The sequence below is a fragment of the Leuresthes tenuis genome, unplaced genomic scaffold, assembly GCF_036924035.1.
Source record: "Leuresthes tenuis unplaced genomic scaffold, fLeuTen1.0.hap1 SCAF_7, whole genome shotgun sequence".
NCBI classification, from domain to species: domain Eukaryota; kingdom Metazoa; phylum Chordata; class Actinopteri; order Atheriniformes; family Atherinopsidae; genus Leuresthes; species Leuresthes tenuis.
This window is the reverse complement of record NW_027325361.1, coordinates 8,724,629-8,744,217: the sequence shown is the minus strand read 5'-3', so window position 1 is coordinate 8,744,217 and position 19,589 is coordinate 8,724,629. Positions and strand designations below refer to the sequence as shown.

General features: G+C 39.7%; 1 protein-coding gene across 8 annotated transcripts in view; it reads left to right on the top strand.

Annotated features, from left to right (window-relative positions):
• sgip1a (SH3GL interacting endocytic adaptor 1a) overlaps positions 1–19,589 on the top strand; it is a 57,051-nt gene that overhangs the window by 26,690 nt on the left and 10,772 nt on the right. For 2 of the 8 annotated variants that reach the window (XR_011916920.1, XM_072389122.1), the window contains 15 exons: positions 183–246; positions 914–938; positions 1,586–1,642; positions 1,979–2,042; positions 2,715–2,896; positions 6,714–6,725; positions 7,854–7,875; positions 7,989–8,073; positions 9,915–10,000; positions 11,023–11,103; positions 11,734–11,808; positions 11,987–12,757; positions 14,545–14,666; positions 14,884–15,037; positions 19,264–19,323. Coding sequence is in view for 7 of the 8 variants with exons in the window: in XM_072389122.1 (XP_072245223.1) it covers positions 183–246; positions 914–938; positions 1,586–1,642; positions 1,979–2,042; positions 2,715–2,896; positions 6,714–6,725; positions 7,854–7,875; positions 7,989–8,073; positions 9,915–10,000; positions 11,023–11,103; positions 11,734–11,808; positions 11,987–12,757; positions 14,545–14,666; positions 14,884–15,037; positions 19,264–19,323 (1,860 nt within the window). In the remaining variant the exon portion in view is untranslated. Of the gene's footprint in view, positions 1–182; positions 247–913; positions 939–1,585; positions 1,643–1,978; positions 2,043–2,714; positions 2,897–6,713; positions 6,726–7,853; positions 7,876–7,988; positions 8,074–9,914; positions 10,001–11,022; positions 11,104–11,733; positions 11,809–11,986; positions 12,758–14,544; positions 14,667–14,883; positions 15,038–16,079; positions 16,140–19,263; positions 19,324–19,589 lie in introns of all 8 variants that reach the window. The other 6 variants (XM_072389124.1, XM_072389126.1, XM_072389125.1 and 3 more) reach the window with 6 other exon arrangements.

Sequence of the window (19,589 nt, the reverse complement as noted above, 5' to 3'; positions counted from 1 at the left end):
TCTTTACAGGGATGCTGCCAGTCACTCAATAATACATAAAAACATTGCCTTTACGCTCCAGGAAGATGGAGACTGAACAGCTGACCTCACCTAGCCTTTAAGCCACCTGCAGACATCACCTTTAGTCATGCCTTTGGTTTCTCTTTGTACAATAATTCACTCTTTTCCTGCTGTTTTCCCAGGATTGAAAAAACGTACAAGGAAGGCCTTTGGGATACGGAAGAAAGAGAAGGACAATGACTCCACGTAAGTCCTCTTTCTGCTTTCTAATGTCCTGTTGGATCCTTAATCATAAGCTGCTGGTAGGTCTGATACTAAAATATATATCAGGGTTAGTGATAGAGTGATTAATCAGCCCAACCAAATGCTGCCGTGGCATTGGCCGATCATTTCATGGTAATAGGCACCAATTCTTTTACAAAGCCAGTAAACAGAAAAAGGAATTCAGGAATAAGAATTCATTTGTCTTAAAGCATTGGTGAAATAAAGACAGATAATGCCTTATTTAGAGGCTGCATCGTCTAAGCCCGTTCACTCCGTTATATGGATCGTGAGTTATCTAAATAAATTCCGAAGGATGCCGACTTTCGCCAAACTGTTCTCAGTGAGTAGATAAATGTATTTCATGCCAGAAATAAGGTCAAGGTTTAAAAATACCGGAGTTCCCCTTTAAGGTGTTTAGCCTATTGAAACTCTGCATGAGACTCTTAGATGTAATGTAAAAAATACATGTGCTGGGATGAAAGTGGGAGTGTGATGTACAAGTGAAGAAGTGTAAATATGGTTTGTTTTAAGTAGCTCTTTAAAATATTTTGTCTTCACTATTTATCAGAGCACTTAATTTCAGAATAAAGAGCTCAAATGACTTTTATGTTGTCTCTTCTTCTCTTTCGCCCCTTTTTATTTCTCACAGAGGATCCCCAGAGAGAGACGGGGGTGTAAGTAACACAAAACATTTAGTATACAATTAAACTCCATTCTATCCATTTATACATTTGTCTTCAATGCAAGCATGTTCAGTTTCACTGGAGGTAACTAGATCTGCTAAACAGAAGACAAATTCTTTCTTTTTTTGGTTCTTCTTGCTTGCCAGGATCCCCAAGAAGTTGAGTCGGTACTGAATTCAGCTCTTTAGAGTAGACTAGGCACTAGAGTAGTGTGGTGTGTAGAATTTAGAGACTTAATAGAGGTCACAGTATGTTTGTTACCTCATAAACCAACCATCAGCGTGACTGTTTAAGCTTTCATGTCACTGGGACATTTTGGGGTAGCATTACAAAGATCCACTGGCCTGTTTCTAGGAACATTAATTGTCTGATTGCGTTGCAAAAAGCAAAATGAATGTTTAAAAAATGAATGTTTAAGGACCCCAGGAGTTGTCAAAAACAGAACAAAATGGAGAATAAAATTAAAACCTTAGGAAAAGAAAAAATAGTTTCTAAAGCACCCAAAATCAAGAGTTAGCTGTGACAAGACATCTTCTGTGCCGATGGTAGCAGAAAGGTAGCGTATTCTTACATAACATGCTTCTCCTTCAGTGTCTGGGGGGATTTTAAGCAAACACTTTCTGTCTTGTCTGTCTCAGAAGAAGACGAATGGGGCCCCAAATGGCTTCTATGAAGATATCGACTGGGAGAGATATGTAAGTATTAGAAAAAGGATGATTAGTTTGTGCTTCTTCAGTGTTTAGCTTCTTCTGCACCAGCTGGCCTCCAAAGCTGCAGTTTTGTTTTGACTTGCACATAGTAAACCTCTTGTATAAATCTGTGTGATTGTAAAATCAATGAGTTGGCACAGTCTTGTAAAGTGATTATGGTTTAAAGTAAAAGGAAGGATTTAGTTTCACTGAGCATTATGACTTTGTCAGTATACTGCTGGTTATGTTTTACAGGGCAGCCAACATTTGTAGAAACTAGAAATGTTAGTGTGTAATAGGTACATTCGTACTTTTTCAATCAGCTGAGTCACTGTGTTTCAGAATTCTCCTGAGGTGGATGATGAAGGCTACAGTATCAGACCTGATGAAGAGTCAGAAGAAGGCCATATCCTTAGCTTTATTTCTGTTTTTTTTTGTTCTTTTAACTTTTTTTAAGTTACTTTAGCTCACTAAAGATAAGTTGCTTCTGTTGTTTTTGCAGCACTTGCTAAACGTGTTCATCAGATATATTATTCTAGTGTTTAAGAGTCGTAAAATGCTAATTGACATGCATCAGCTGCATTACATCTAATTAACAATGATCTAAATAAAGTTGCTAAAGAGGGATGGATAACAGTGTCACACAAGAATGAGTCACTGATGCACCTGACTTAAGCAGGAAGTGTTTGAGATAACCTTTTTATGAACTGAAAATATCTCACTAATCAGCGACTCCCCCAGCCGTCAACTTGTCTTTATGCCTCCCTGTTTTTCAGTGAAGTGATAATCAATGAACTACTTAACAATTACTTTGTATCAGACTAAACGGTGGGCAGGCATTTGGGCAATTTAATTGGGAACAAATGACGTACTGATTAGGGAGGAGAAACAGAATATCTTTTTAATAAGAAAAAACAACAACTGACCTTTACAAGTTTAATAAAAGATTAGATGCATATTTAAAGGTTGGTTTTACAAGTGACGCAGTCACATAATTGCCTTTAAAATGTGTAACAAGTTAAATGTCAGACAGACCTTAGATGATTTTAGGATTGCCCTACTTTCCTTGACATTGTACTCCCACCTACCGCTGCCAAGACCCACTTCTTCTCTTCCGACGAGTCGGAGGAGGAGGAGGACCGCAGAAAGAAATTCAAAATCAAGATTAAACCGCTGCTGGCTGATCGTGTTGTAACAGCACCATCAGTGGATGAGCTCAAAGCCTCCATAGGCAACATATCTCTGTCTCCGTCTCTTCTGGTGAGTAGTCCTGATGCAACGTCCCGTTCTCTGCTGGCTGTCATTCACAAGTTGTTGTGTTAATCGTGTTCATGTTGTTGTAAGGTACATTAGCAGTCACTCCAGCTCCTTTTGGGATTTCTTTTCACCCTTTTTTCACTGCTCTTGGTGTTAGATATCTTTGTGTACACAGACGTGGCTGTGCATCTCTGTTGCTGTCGTGTTTTCTTGGCTGGTGATTTACGCAATGTCTCTGGTCTGAAGACTAAAAGCTCTGATGAAAAGTCTCAGCAGATTTATAGCCATCTTAAATTTCATGGAGCTAATTTGTGAGGCCTGTCATTGTTGGTGACCTCCATGTTGTCTTTAGTTTGGAGTCACTTAATATAAGGCTAATATATGCCAACATGACAGAAACCATCTGTGTACTGCTGTTAAGTGGCAGGGTGTGAAGCTCTTCTGTGAAGTGATGCAGCTCACTTAAGGAGTCCAAATTCAAGCACACAGCCTGTGATTAGCAGTGGGACTCTTATGGTTTTGGCCTTCCCTGCCTTTCTAGCTCCAACCCAAAGTTCCTTTGCTTTCCAGTAAGGATAGTTAGCTTGGGTGTCCACCTTAAATAATTCAGGTAGGAAAGTGGGCTCAATGAACTTCTGTTTCAGTCCGCTATGCAATTTAGATTACTTGTGGTCATTGGAGCCTCTGGCCTCAATAATTTAATCCGTCTTCAGTGTGTTCACCTATGGACTCCATCAGCCTGATCAGGTGTGAAGGTCTTTTCATGTTGGTATCTTCTGGGTGTACATGTGGAAAGCTTTGTATGCAGTAGTTCTACACTATGAGGATATCTTTGATGCTTTGTTTTTGTGTGTGTGTTTAATTACAAATAAATTAACAGAAAAACATCAAAAGACACATAATCAGCAGCCGTTCTAATAATAGATTCAGGGGAACATTTCAGTCCACCGTACCAGATTTTACTGTTTGTTGCTGTACATAATGAGCAATGAAATCTTCTCATTACTTTGGAAATACTAGCCTGTTGTTTTGATTAAGAAACGGACTGCTTCACCTGTGCTAGTTCAAATTAACATCACATTTTCTTTGTCAGAATTGTTCTCACACTCATGCATAAGGTGAGTCACACAGTGAAATCACATTTATCATCCACAAACACACACTTAAGTCATTTTCAATTTTTTTTTAGTTTATTCAAGCAATAAAACATTTATGAATGAATAATACTTCTTATAAAAACTAGACTCAAAACTAGAGCCCCCAGCCTTTTGAATATCAGTTATACTGTAAATATTCTGCTGTTAAACATTACACAGCATAAACAAATCCTTCATATTCTTGCATGTGGCAAGCCTGACCAGCAGTCCAAATACTACATAAGGTATACTTAGATACCAAGTTTGATGTATTATGTATAATTTTTGTGGTAATAGTAGGCACATTTTGTACAAATTATTCTTTTGTTTAGGAGCTCGTCACATAAAAACTCAGCTAGGATAAGCTGCTCACATGATGGGAGAAGAAATGAGTCATTTGTTCACTTGCTATACCAACTCTATCTGTCTACATATATTAGCAGTGGATACAGATACCTGTATCCACTGCTAATATATGTAGCAGTGGAAGCATTTCTCATTGTACAGAAGTGCTTTGCCAGTGTTGATTAAAATCTTCCTCCAGTACTCTAACCATTCAACTTCTGTTACCCATTTTATGTCTTTCTTATTGTTTTTGCTGCCTAAAATGATGTTAACCTCTGTAGAGGAGTCCGGTAAGCCTCTGCTTTGTTTTTTTTTTTTTTATATATATATAAATATATATATATATATGTATGAATTAGGGATGCACATGACTGATAGATTAATTTGCTATTCGTCGATTAGTTTACACCCATAGCAACAGACTAAAGCAGATGTCGACAACAAAACAAGGCCAAGCATGACAGTATTTCACTCAACTGGACAACAAAGTCGAATGCACATTATGCAGGATGAAGCTAGCTTACCCCGGTTCTACCAGCGGGATGAAGTCTCTCTTACTAAACTGTCACAAATATCTTGCACTTCAGGGGAAAAAAGACCAGATGGAAAGACAACAAAAAAATGATTGTGTTGTTGCTAAATGCTCGGGTGACAGCAGATGACAGGAAGTAATGTTAGTTTCATGATAGCTTTGATTGGTCAAGTTAGGTGACTTCAAAAATCACTTAAAATGCCCGTCCCTAATATATGTGTGTGTATATATATATGTTATTTTTTTCTTAATATTTGCTTTTCTTGACTGTTAACTTTTAATGTTAAGTAATACTTAATACTTAATGAGAAATGCATTTGCTCCTGTCTTTGTGTTGCTGTAAATAGGCTAACTACATTTGAGGCAAAAAAAATAAAAATAGACCACCATATGGTAACTGTAAGCTTTATTATTGGCTTTGTATTTACAAGGTAAATGGCTTATATTGTGCGCTTTCTCTTTTGAATGTAAGGCAGATCTAACAGGCTGCTTAGCATTTTCATGTCACATGCAGGTTGATTTTGTTTGCAACGGTATATAGAGTTAAAAAATCTGTGTGTTAAAGTGTTTCCCCTGACTTAAGACATCTAAAATCTGATTTTAATTAGCTACAGAGTCTTGAGCCTCTAGTTCTCAGTCCAAATAACAAACAGTCGAGGGGATTATAAGCTGTAGAGGAGGTGAGGAAAAGGTCATATGGGAAGTTAAATTGTTAGAATATTTGTATTGTGTTTTCCATATCTGTCAATATCTACCTATATTTAAATTAGAAATATACATTTTTAACAAAAATGTATAAGTTTGATAATGGATTCTCCATATTTTGATATATTTTAGAGACAATATTGTTCCATTTAGAGAGATTTTGTCAGTTTGAAATCCAGTTAACTCTTTGTTTTATGATGAACAGCAAACATATGGAAATATTTCTTTACACAAGAAGCAACAGCAAAAATGCTAAATTCTGTGGGGGAAAAAAGCTTCCTTTTTTTTTACACATTTTCAGTATGTGATGAGAGATCCTACCTTGAAAGTGAGATCACTTTATGTTCTTCCTGTTTACATTCTGCAGAGTAACAATGATTGGTTATGTCAGCTTGGACTGAGCTGTGTTCTTCAATGCACTATCCAATGAAATAAATCCCTTCAACAAGCATGTCCCACCCACTGTTGCATCACTGTTTAATCACTCATGGCTCACTGCACAACTGGAGCAAGCACAAGAGTGAGGGATGAAGGGAGAGAGGGTTGATGTGAGGTGGATGTGACTAAGGCAGATGGAGAGATTTCAGTAGAAATTAAAGAGACTAAAGGGGCAGATGGAAAGCTACATGGGGAAATTAAAGGAAACTCGCACGGATTAGGTGGCAAAATTACAGTTTTTACAGATGAGTGATCAGGAAATTGATGGATGGAAACAAATGGAGCATAGGATAAGGGGGAATTGATTGAAGCAACTCCACAGGATATTTTGGATTATGTCCAGTGACAGCAGGTCCACAGACGAAGTCAGAGACCAACAAATATTCTCTTGAAGTTTTCTGTCAACAGCAGCAGAAGTAGGAAGTGTAAGCATAAACAAAAACTCAGATGTTTTCCAATAAATAATCCTCATCTCCTTTCATGTACCCTTACTGAAAACTCCCCAAATCATAGCATAGATGAGCCCGCTTAATGGACTAATTAATTTCACCAAATTCATCCAGCCAGGCCAAACACTCTTCTTCTGATGCACATGATGTCTGCTTTACTGATTTGTCACTTTCTGATCAGGTATCTCTTCTCTCTTCCTTTTTGCTGGTCACAGAGACGTAGCCCGGTAAGTCTCTCTTCCCTCTGTCATACTGAGTTGGACTAAATATATGTCACATGGCTTCTTGTGCCCTTTTGCTTCTCACCTCGTCCTTGGGATCAGTTGAATAAGAGATAACATGTGCATGGGTTCTGTAGCTGAAACAATGGGTCAAAACTGCTGGCTAATTTGTTAAGAATAATTTCTTTAAATGAGAACAAATGTGTTCATATAATATGTATCTTTCCAAATGATCAAAATAGATAGTGTTCTTCTTTTAGCCTTAAAGCTTGGTCTCTCTACTGGGAGAAAATCTGCATTTGACAGTCGGACCCTTTGATGTCTGTCTTCACTCACTCCCCTTTGAGTCTCTTCATCTGCTCCCATGTCTCTCCTTCCCTTTACTCCCCTTGCCCTTTCCCCTTATATGCCCCTGCCTTCTTTAACCCCTCATGTCCTGCTCATGGTGAATCCCTCCTTGCACTTGGGAGTTTAGGATCACAGCTTGAAAGGCAATAATATTTGTGTTATCTAACCTATCTTCCATTTTCCATGCTCCACCTTTATCAGTTTCACACCTTAAGAGTGATTTCTTTTTACTTCAAAAGCACGTTCTTTAAGCTTTCAAATATTTCTTGCTGTGATTCCACAATCCACTGCTTTCATCGCTGTTAACTCGCTGCAGGCAGCAGCAGCAATGTACCAAGTTGCCATTTTCTGACTAATGTGAGACTGACAGTTTCATTGTTGGTGATTTTTGGAGGACTGTATTCCCCGACATCATTATCACTTACAGTGCAATCAACAAATCTTTTGTGTACCACACTGTGTGTATCAGTATTCCTAATTCTGTGTATTGTTGCACAAGAGTAACCGCTGTCTGATCGAATTAAATCAAGTCAACCCAGTTCATTCTCTGACCTTCACTACTGTGTAACATTCATAACACTATCTTAACTACACAATATTTCCAAATATTCAGAAAAAAATAATACAGGTCAGAGCATTGATATTTGACATTTTATTTACATATCTTATACACATATGGAATGATGTAGGATGTAAACTTTAGTCTGTAAGAGCCAAAACTTTGATATTTTGATAAATGCCTTTGGATTTTACATTTTATTGTCATTCTTTTCCTTCATGTGACAGGGTTTGAAAAGGAACACATCCAGTAAGTATTTCTCATGTTGCACCGCAACCCGTGCTCACTTTTTAAAAGTAGTGAACTAGCAGGCGATGGTGCAAAACCCATGTGTGGTGAATTTATTTAATTTGTGCTCCCAGGTGAAGAGATTGCCAGACCGAGGCGTGTCGTTCCTACGGTTCCACCTGTAGCCCCTACACCAGCTCCAGCTCCACAACCCCCCAGGTATGGAACTCACAGTTCCCCTCATCACCTTGTGAAGTGTCAACCTGAAAGCATAAAAGCATGCTGCACACATTACACTTTTTTTGTTGTTGTTTCTGAAAATGGTCTGACATTGGCTTTACCTCCTGCTTGTCACTTATCCCAAAAGACATAGTTTTAACATCTTTGACAATTTTCCATAACAGCAGTTTTAGAGCTGTAGCAGTTCCACTATGGCTGTCATTGATTATTTTGTCATAAAACATAACCATAGATTTGCTGCACTATGCATTCTAGAGGCCGCAAAATGTAATGATGTAACTCCTGGCTGTGGTGACTAATTTGAATAATGTCTTAAAGTACACAATTATCACTTTAAATGTGATTATTAATGTATCAGTATGTAACTTTGCTTGATTCAGAAACTACATGATTGTTTTCATTATCTGAAGTGTTATAATTTGAGACCAGTTATACAGTGAAGAGAACACATCATGCATCGTCAGGCCTTTTAGGGAGTTTTTCCAGCCCATCCAGCTGTCCAATAATCTGTCACGGTTAGATGAACTAGGATTTATGGCAGACTGTCCAGTGGACCAACACATTTATGCTCATGTTCTCTAATGAAAAACTGTTCTGTAATTAAAAGTATTTGTTGGAAGAAGGGACCTTGCTGGGGTAATGCTGTTTAATTACTAGAGTCAGTATTTTAAAGATTACCTTATATACCTGTCATTTAAAAGAGCAGCTGATGATTGAGAGAAAGACTGAAGTTTTTGCTTTGTTTAGAGCCACAGGCCACTGCAGTGAAGCTGCAAAGCTGTCACTTCATCCACACAGCACTGCCCCTTGAGAACTTCATCACATATTCCTCTTGTATGAGTGCTTCAGCTGTGTTTCTTGGTGCTATTATGGCTGCTGCTGTAGAGATGAATCATGCTGGATGGGTTCCTAATTCTTTTTTTTTGTTCAATTCAGATCATTTTGTTCTCCACTGCTTGTTATTGATTTTGTCACTTTTACCCTGTGCAGTTAGTTTAAAAGTAATGGAAATTCCTGAGTTATTTCTCCAGTTGCAGCTATAATAGCTACAATATTTTACACAATACAACTGTATTGTCCAGTTTTGTTCTCTACTGTCTTAAGACAAATAGCAGAAGTAAATACAAACCTATTTTTTTTTCTTTCTAACCCCAAACCACTTGCAAGAGTGCAATTTTGTTCAACTGCTCCCAGCAGTCTCATGGGTCAATTACTCGCACATTTGTTCCAAAGTCCATTGTAATGTAAGCATTGTGCTTTCCTTGAAATTAACAAACCTTTTAAAATAGTTTTGAGAGGTTATTTTTATTCTGTCCTACACAACACACTGTTTCTGAAATGCCAGAAGTACTTCATTTATAGTAGTTTGACCCACCTCAAACAAAGAATAAGCAAGCAGCTGTCTATCACCATGGAATTTTAGATCAATCAATTGACCAGTCGGAGCAGACTGAGCCTTTCAGGCGGGGAGCCTAAAAGAGACGGCAGCTAAAACGAAGCCTGTCAGATAGGAATCTGCTAGAGGTGTTGCAACAATGTACGTTATGCAATATACAGTTTATGGCACAAAAGTATCTAAAACTGTTTTCGTAGACCCAAATAAAATTATGAACTCATAATTTAGAATAATGTTTAAAGATATATATTAAATAGATGGATATATTTATGATAAAAGCTTGTTTTCAACACCTGCAAACTTTGTCTGAACAGATCACCCAAAATGCAGTGACATGCATTATCTAACTGTTGGAACTGTAAGTTACATAAATGACTGCACAACAACTAACAGCTTCTCCTATGTTGTCGTTGGCGTGTCGCAGCAGTCAACAAACCCCAGTCCCTGAGGACACCACAGCCTTATTTGGGCCTCCTTTGGACACAGCCTTCGGAGAAGAGAAAACTGAAGGTAACCCTTCTCCCTGTGTCTTTTTGTTTGTCTGTATTGGTTCTTGAAATCAGACTATTTTGTTGTCACATAATGGCAGCAGTGCGATGAAAAAGGCTTTCTAAGCACACTCTTGCTATCTCTGTAAGGCTGGCAGCTAAGCCCTACTTGGCTGTCATAAGACACACCCTCTTTATTTCTTCCTCGCTCTCTTCCTCTGACCTATTTCGGTATTTATTCTTCCTTCAGGGTCTCTGTGCAGTTGTGGATGCAGTCTATCTGTCCTTGCTAAGGTTAAAGTTGAATTTCCCCCCCAGAGCTCATGTTCATAGTGCAGCTTGTTAAAATGCAGATTCTGCTATCACCTGCTCACATCCGGCCCTGTAGGATTTAGTGATGCAGGCTGTTGAAGAGCTCTTAGCTGTTACATAAGTGTCATCTCAGGCATAATGAACTTGAGCTTGACATCAAATCCCTTTACACAGGAATTCCGACAAGTATAATAGCTCTTTGTATATCTATTTTCACTATGTATAAGCAACATGTGTAAACCCCTGAATAATAAGTGTAGGGGTGTGGATATGCAATTTAATAAAATGAGTGCAGTCAAAGAAAACACAGTTCAGTTTTTGCTGAAGATTTTATTTGTTCTCCTCTATATCAGCTATGTCATTAGTTGGGTTAAAAACTCCCCACATTTTTTTTTTATCCCTGATGAAGATTGAATTGTTGCAGGAGTGTTGCATTCCACTGCTTTAGTTGAAGCCAGTTAACAAGAACAGATGTCTTATTCTTTTGCTGAAGCACCACTATGTTCCATTATCACATTTGCTCTGACATTTAGTTAGCCTGACAAAAGTACTTATCGTGTTTTGGTCACCAAGACTACAAATCTGTTACTTTATTAAAGACTTTATTGGCTTTCTGGTTTATGCTTTTTTTTTTCCCTTCAAACACGTTTTTCTTTTTAAGATTCAGAACTAATGATTGTTTTTGCTGCTATTGCGCTTCACATGGCCTTTTCTTTCCCCTCCTGAACTTAGTGGTTCTTTCTGAGTCTGATGTTTGGGGGATTCCTCTCTCAGAGCCTGAATCCTCTTTGACAAGAGCCTTCCCCACAGGAAGTAAGTTGTATAATGCTCTGCACCGTGTGCCACGCCTCCTTGTCTCCCTGGAATGACTGCACGGATCCATCAGCTCACCTCATGAACTCCCTCATCATTCGACTAACAAACAAACCTGCAAACTGTCCTGATCAAACAACTGTGTGGCCATAACGCTCCCTCTTTCATTCTGTACAGACAGATGTGATCTCATTTCATCAGCCATTTCACAATCCTAGCATTTAGTATTGGTAAAGGTCTTTTTGTAAAGGAGAGGTTCAATGCCTTGCTCTTCTTTCACACCATCCCCTTCCTCCCTTGCTGCCTTCCTCTTGCATTTGGCATGGTGGTGACTGAACTGTACAGTACTGTGCTGCATGTTGGATGGTTTTGGGTGGTCCTTCCTCAAGTTATTGTGTATGTATTTGGCAGGTGATAAACAATATTTATCTTATGTTAAGTGATGTTCTTTTGTGTTATAAACTGATCTATTAGTCCTCTTTACTTTTGTATTGTTCCCAAAGTCGCTGTCATATGCAGCTCACCATAAGCTGCAGGGATGTGAAACAGCTGCATACAAGATAGTACAAATCTTAAGGAGTTCCTTGTTGTACCTAGATCGATTAATCCTTATTGAGTTTATCGTTTCAGCCCCTCCTCCACTTCCACCCAAGAATGTTCCAGCTTCTCCCCCAACAACTGGACCCCCTTCTGCAAATGATGCTGGTGAGACGTCTTGCTGTCAATTTCTACTTTCAATTAAAACAGGCTTTCATATGCTTCTTTACCTCTAACTTTCTACCTCTAACTTCCTCTGTCAGTGTATCTATCTGTGTGTATTTTATCCCGTAATATGAATTGACTGAACATCACAACAGACTATCTCTCGTTGCCTCTGTCTCAGAAGCATCAGCGGAAACAGACGTCTCAACTAGGAAGCCCTCGATTGCTGATTTGGACAACATTTTTGGACCAGAACAGGCTTCCACTGATAGTGAGGACAAAAGTGACATGTGGGTCTGCTTCAGTGAAAAGTCGCCTCTACCAAAGGATCCTGCACCTCCCCTACCCTCCTCACCACCTCCACCAGAAGAGCCAGCACCTCCGCCACCAGCCTCCCCACCTCCACCTGAATCTCCTGCTCCTCCCCTCCCTACATCACCACCTCTTCCAGAGGATCGTGCACCACCTCTTCCTACCTGCACTCCCCCAAAAGAAGACCCTGTACCCCCTCTACCAAACTCCCCACCTCCTTCAGAGGAACCCACTGGCCCTCTTGCCAGTTCAGGTCCTTCCACACCAGAGGATCAAAATCCTCTCAAACCCGCCACCTCTCCCCCAGCAGCAAAAGAGCTTGCATCACCTCCAGCTTCCTTCCCATCTCCTCTCAACTCACCTGTTAGTGTCCCACCAGTCTCTACCCCCAAAGCATTGACTCCCCCTTCTGAAGGACCTGCAGCACGGTCGGTCCCACTGCCCCTTGTGCTCTCTCAAGAGGAGCAGTCCAAGAACACAGACACCTCCGAACCCAAAGAGGATGGAGGGGAAAGAGTCACCTCGCCCAAAGATGTCAGCCAGGGGAGTCGGAGTACACCTCCACCACCTCCTCCACCAACATACCGCACAGTTGTGTCATCACCAGGTCCTACATCTGGAACTGGTGGCACAAATAGTGGTGAGTAGTTCATACTTCTAAGTAGGATATTGTTAATAGAAAATGATTTTCTCACAGCCCATCTAAAGGAGAATCATTTTCTCTCACATCAAAAGAAGGTTTTGAGCCACTTGTCAAATTTGTTGCATGAACCTTTCACACAGATGAGATTATGGTAAATATAATGATCGTGTCTTAGTCATTGTACCGCTGATAAGTAATGTTTATAGCTTCCTCACAAATAAGATCAGAAGCTGAAATTCTTTCACTGGTGTTGAGAAGGGATAGTACTCCCAGCAGGGCTCCCTCTCCAGATTTCCTTTCAGTGGATTGCACCATCCACATTGTTGGAATAAATCTGCTTTTTTTGTGCGCAGAAAAAGAGGTCATATTTTGGCCTAGATGGATGTAGAATAGAATTCTACCTCTGGTTGTGTTATGTTAGCAGAGGTTTTTGTTCTGAGTTGTGATTAAAGATCAGATCGTACTGCGGTAGGACTTTTTCCTGAATGTTTCTCTTAAGACTGATCATTAAAAATACAAACTTCACTCATTAGCTATATTTACATGGACAAGTATTTCTTCAATCTGATGAAATCATTCTGATTGGACATTTAAGTGTGCACATGGACCCTAGTTAAAGAGATCTCAATTATTTTTTTGCATTTTCCAAAGCATGTACTTTCGGGCTATAAAGCGCACTTGGTTATAAGCCGCAATATCAATGATTGACTGCTAACGGGTCTATTTTCATACATAAAGCGCACTGGGTTATGAGGTGCATTAAATTAAACAAAACTCAGATAAGTCAAACTTTTTTCAACTCACTTGTTGTACTGCATGACTGATAGCGTTGAGTTTGAAATCTGCTTGGTAAGCATGTCTCTTAACAGGAGCCATTTTTGGGGCAGCGGGTATAGAAAATGAATGAATGAATGCACACGCCTTAATTTTGAAGCACAGATCGTATTACTCCGCGAGGCTCGTGACTACGGTGGCTGTAATGCTCAATCCATCAAGCAGTGCGGCTTCGTAGCAAAGCCGTGCTAAAACATTTTGACAGATTTTTTTGAGCGTGTACCACATAAAATCGGTTCTGGGTCAGAAAGCATAACCAGAATTAATTCATACATTAGGCGCACCGCTTTTTAAGGCGCTCTGTCGATTTTTAAGAAATTAAAGGATTTTAAGTGCGCCTTATGGTCTGAAAAATACGGTAACCAGGATGAAACACTCTTGGCATGTAAAAGTGAGACTTTCTGCTGATTTGCAGAATATATAACTAACAAAGAAAGATGTTGTTTTCCCAATTGTATTTCTAACTCAACAGCAGATAAAGCCTACTTCCCCTGCTATCTACAAGCAACTGGACCTTTACAGTTGAGTTAACTCTGTGGCCTGTCCTGGAGCAGACTAAGACGCTGTGGCTGAAACTAAAGAAAAAAAGTTTCCCTTACTGAATTAACTGATAAAGAATGAAGCACTGTGAAAATATTTCATCAAGACGTTCAACTTAGAGGCTCATTGCCTTACCTTCAGATGATTTCAGGATGCACAGAAAACATATTTATTCCAACCCGAGGGGAACGCTCAGATTAATGTATATATGGTAAGATTTTGCTGTTAATCAGATTATCAAAGGGTTTAGCACCCCCTTCAGTTCTATTTTTTAATTTAAGTGAGTCTCAACAGAAGCTGTTGATGTAAACACAGCTGATGTGTTATTCCTGTGTCCGCTGTGGTGTGATCAAATCTGAAATGATGATTCTGTCCGAGCCTTTAATTGCTTCTGTTCTCCCTTTGTACAGGTTCCTCCTCACCTGTACGACCTGCAACCCCTTCATCGGTCAACCCAACCCCACCTCCACCTCCACCACGCCCCCATTCACGACCCAAACTTCCTCCTGGGAAACCCACTGTTGGAGATGCGGTAAGATCTGTCATTTTTGTGTTTTTAATGTTCTTTTTAATGGAGAATAATATCATGTCAGTCATGTATGATTTAAAATTCAAAGTTTTGTAAAATTCAACCATAAGAAACTAAAAAATTATATATTTTAGTTGTGGCAGAACCAAGTTTATCACTCAGGCTAACTTGGTCGTCCTAAACAATTTAAGGTGATTAAATAACTCCTGTTTATTTTCAGACTCGGCCATTCAGCCCACCTATTCACTCGGCAAGCCCTCCCCCGATTGCCCCGTTGGCACGGGCCGAAAGCACCTCGTCTATCTCCTCCACCAATTCCCTGAGTGCCGCCACCACCCCCACTGTCAGCAAGGAGCTCTGCGTATCTGTGTCAGGTGTGTGAACCCTCATTGAGCTGTGCAGCGTGATGGGTCCGCTCACAAAGGCCTGCAGTCAAAACAAAATTGCCTGTTCTTGTGCAACATTAAAAGTTTACTATTTATTTTATGAACTGACCCTGTCTTTCTTATTGCTCAAGTTGTGCTTATGTATTTATTTTACTTTCATTTAAATCGGAAACGGAGAGTTTCTGAGCAATAATGCTTTGCGACATGATGCATGTAATCGCTGAATCTAGTCACCATGCACCACGTACATCTGTGCATGTGTACTATCTCTGCACTGTTACAACCATCCATTTTTATCTTGATATTTTTAATATTTTCTTAAAAAGAATTAGTTAAAAATATCACTTTGATACATTGAGTTATGAAAGAGCAGATAGATATTATGTCTGGTTTATGTTGACGCACAAATTCATTGTCATGCTTCCATGAATGCAGAGTGTGAGTGGGAGGTGAGAATATGAAGCAGGGTGTTGATTTTAAAGTGCAAACATTTCACCATACCCTTGTTTAATGAACTGGTGTAAAATAACAATTTAATCTCCTTGATCTAACTTTAGACCCTGCAATGCAGACATGTGAGGGGATAACAGCAGATCTCAGACTGTGACATGTCGTCATAGCAGATTAAAGAATAGACCCACTAGAGGGAGCTTCGCTTAAAGCAAAATAAGAACAAAATCTCACAGACTGAATATGTGAATATGTCACTAAATTCAAACTACTATGAAGAAGTTATCCAGAACTTAATTACAGCCCATTAGTGATGTATTTTTTATTTAGCGGGGTTTTCCTGTTGGACCAGAAATCTTTTGGCCTCGATAGCAGGAGAAAGGTCACATGCTCTGTTTTGAATTGTAAACTGTCTTCTTTCTAATTCCACGGTTTCCAGTTTGGGCGTTTACATCACATTTTTGTATTCAAGATGTTAATTTTGTTATAGCTTCATTTCGTTTGCATTACAGTGCTTTATTTGTTTGTTTTTTTCTGTTTTTGTTTCATTTGTCCCTTGATTTGCTCTTTGGCTTGTCAGAGGATGATGCTTATGTAGACAAACTGCCCACCTTTGAGAGACACTTTGACTCATTTGCAGGTATAGTACAGCTCCCTTCTGAGAGGAAAGGGGACACGTTGTGGCACATGAAATACCATCTGAATCATTACTTAATTAATAGATGAATACTTGGATAAATACTCCTATGAAAAAAAAAAAAGATAAATACTATAAAAACAAGTTCTCACATTGAATCGAAGGGCTGTGGCTATCTGGCCAAGTCAAACAAAACGGCGTCTCTGGTCAGCTTCCGGAAAACCACGCCCTGCCATTTGACTGTCAGAGGTAGAGATAAATAGAGCTGGGAAGTAAATTTGATATTAGAAAGTAAAGTCCCCCGAACTGAAGAACAACTATCCTCTGAAAAATGTTATTGTTAAAAACATTTATTGGATGAGCTACATTATCTCATCTATATGTTTATATTAATTAAATTATTTATTTAATATCTTTAGTGATTGTATCCATTTAATGGCTATACTTAACTAATGAAGTATTTATCTGTTGATTTTATATTGATTCTATGGCATTTCATAAAGGTTGGAGTTGGAGGTGCTGCTTTGTGGTTTTAAATCTGTCTGATGTTCTTTACCCAGAATGCTCTTGGCAGTGAAGGGTAAAGGCAGTCACTGAGTGTTTTTGTACTTTTTCAATGAAAGTCATTCAGAAAGTGTAGGTATTCAAACAGTGAACACATGGTTCTTTTTGCCTCACATGCACCTTTTTATGCAAAATACACGTCAAATTATGAACTGTGTAAAAAGACCATCTCTCTGTCATTGTTTAAATACCTACTTTCGTTCAGATGTTAGGACATGCCACACATTCATATTTATTTTCTTCTCAAGTGTGGCAACTTTCAGTGAATAATTGTTTTACCGGCTCATACCCTCCCACATATTTCCCAGACATTTAATGCTTTTTACGGTCTTGATCCCGCCTATCTGCATATCTTCTCATGCGTTTCTTCCTTTTCTGACTCAGTCTCTTGAATGTTACAGAGAAAATCTGCTTGGAAAAATCACAGCTTTTGACAGATTTAAAGAAAAAAAAGTCTTCCCCTTTGTTCATCTGCCTGTGAGACTTTTCTCTCTGTTTTATGACTGTACACCGGTGACTGTCTTCCTATGTCACCATGGCAACCTCCTGTCTCTCTTCTTGGCGACTTTTTTTTTTTTTTCTGCACACAGTTCAACACAGTCTCTCTCAGATAGCTTTGCTCTAAGTTTGCATCACAGTGAACAGTGTAGCGTGTTCGGTGTCTAAAGAGCTCCTCATCTCTTGACCCTTGAGATCCATATTGTCTGTCTTTCTTTCTCACGCAAACATTCAAAGCACACATTGTCACGCATGCTGTCAGATCAGAGCCCCTGCTTTCAGTTGTTTGAAGTCTGACTTGAAAACTAGGCTGAATTAGACAAGCAGCTGTTTGGTATTCATGCCATCCTCTCTCTGTAGCTCTAGTGCATGACACAGCCTCAAGTTCAGCCAATCTCAATTAGGCTGTGACTCAGTTGACTCCCACACTTGAGCCCTGACTCCCACTTTATACACCTGTCACACAAGCACTTTACAGCCACAGAGACCACCAGATCCAGCACCCCCCCTCCCCATCAGAACACCTGCCCTTTTGTTCTCCACATGAAGCACTGCAGTGCTCTCATCATTCCATCACCCAACACTCTGCTTGTCAAGTGACTCACTCATCAACACACCTTCACTCATGGGACCCCACAACACAGTATGAGCAACAAACAAGGGATTAAGTTTTCAGTGTCAAAAAGAATGTCTGCCATGAAGTTGAACATCTCATGGTGGAACTTATTTCTGAAATAGGTACCTTATGTAATATTGTGTTACGTTATTCTTGCTGTAGTGATGCTGGTGCGGTGTTCAATGATGGGTGACAAAAGGTTTTTCTCACCTTATCACAATTAATATGTGGTCTTCAGAATCTACTGGTTTCCATTCTCTTCTCTCACATCCTTCAGTTTAGAAACTTTTTACGAAGCTGAGAGGCTCAAGTTATCCAGTTTTTCACATCCAAAAATATTATTAAAAAAGTGAACTAATGAAGCAGGACTGTGGTTTAGTTTTTTCTGATATCTCAATCGCCTTTTAGTCCTGAAAGGGTTAGAACATCAAAATGCTGACTTTTTTATAATTCTGACTTTTCTTGATTACTACAATGGGTCAAATGTAAACGTTTTACAGTTGGTGGAGAAATAGCTGCACTTTTTTGTTGTCTATGTGCTAATACACGACTCGGCTTAGAGATGCATTTTGACACACAAGTTAAACAGGAATCTCTGAACCAAAAGCAAGGTTTGGTCTCTGTGAGGATAGACTCGAGTTCAGCTGGGCTTAAGGGCCTTTTAAAGACACATCTCTATTCTCAGTTTCCTACCAAGGTATATCCAGCCCCTAAAATGTGGGACATCACACTTTTCTCTGCACCTCAGTCCCGTTGTCTTCCTCCTTTAGTCTCTTGAATGCCGTTTGCTTCATTTTTAGCAGTCATTCTCCATCCGATTTTGCAATTTGAAGAGTGGAGGTCTGCACAGAAAGACTAAAGACAGATGACATTTGTTGTAATTTGGCGCTTTATATAAATACAACTGAATTAAAGCATAAGAAAGATGCATGCTGTGTTAAGACTATATTTGCATGAGAGTAGTTGGCGATGTGAGCTTTTTCTTGTTTCTTGCGTTGGGCTCTGGCTGCTGCCCCTGACATTGGCAAAATATTATCTCCTCAATAGATTCTCTCAGACTCCAGTCTCAATGTACGCTCTACTGTAACATTCATATCAGCACATTGAGTTCCATCTCTACCAACATTCAGACACCCCTCACTCACTTTACCTGAATCTAGCCGTACCTCGCTCATGCAAGTTTCTCCAAAGAACATCCCGTGTCTCCCATCTTGTCACATGTTATGTTAAGGTGATGTCTCTGCACTCCGTCCCTCCTCTCCCCTCCCCTCAGCCTCCACCCCCACGTTTCACTTCACTGTGACATGTGATGGACCTGCCATGTGAGACTCACGCTACTGTCCTTCTCTCCCCTCCTCACCCACCTTCCTCCCTTTCATCCCTCTACCTCTTCACCCTCCTCTCCTGACCCCCACCGCCCCCCTTCCTCCTCCCCCTCACCCCACACAGAGAATGACCAGCCATCCCTTGTGTGGTTTGACAGAGGGAAGTTTTATTTAACCTTTGAAGGTAAGTTTGTTTTGCATCAGAGTAGCGTCCACGCACACACTCTTCCAAGGCTCATTTGTGCAAGCTTTGCCCCCTCTCTGGCCTCTCCCTTTCCTCCTCCTTGTCAATCCTTCCATCACCTAACCCTCACCATGCTGACTCCTGGCTGAGCCCCACCTCATCTGCACTCAAATATCTGGTGTAATATCTTTAACTTCGTTTCTCGTGACATTGTTCATTTTCATTTAATCTGTGCTTACCCCCTCTTATTCCCTGAACAGTCATCA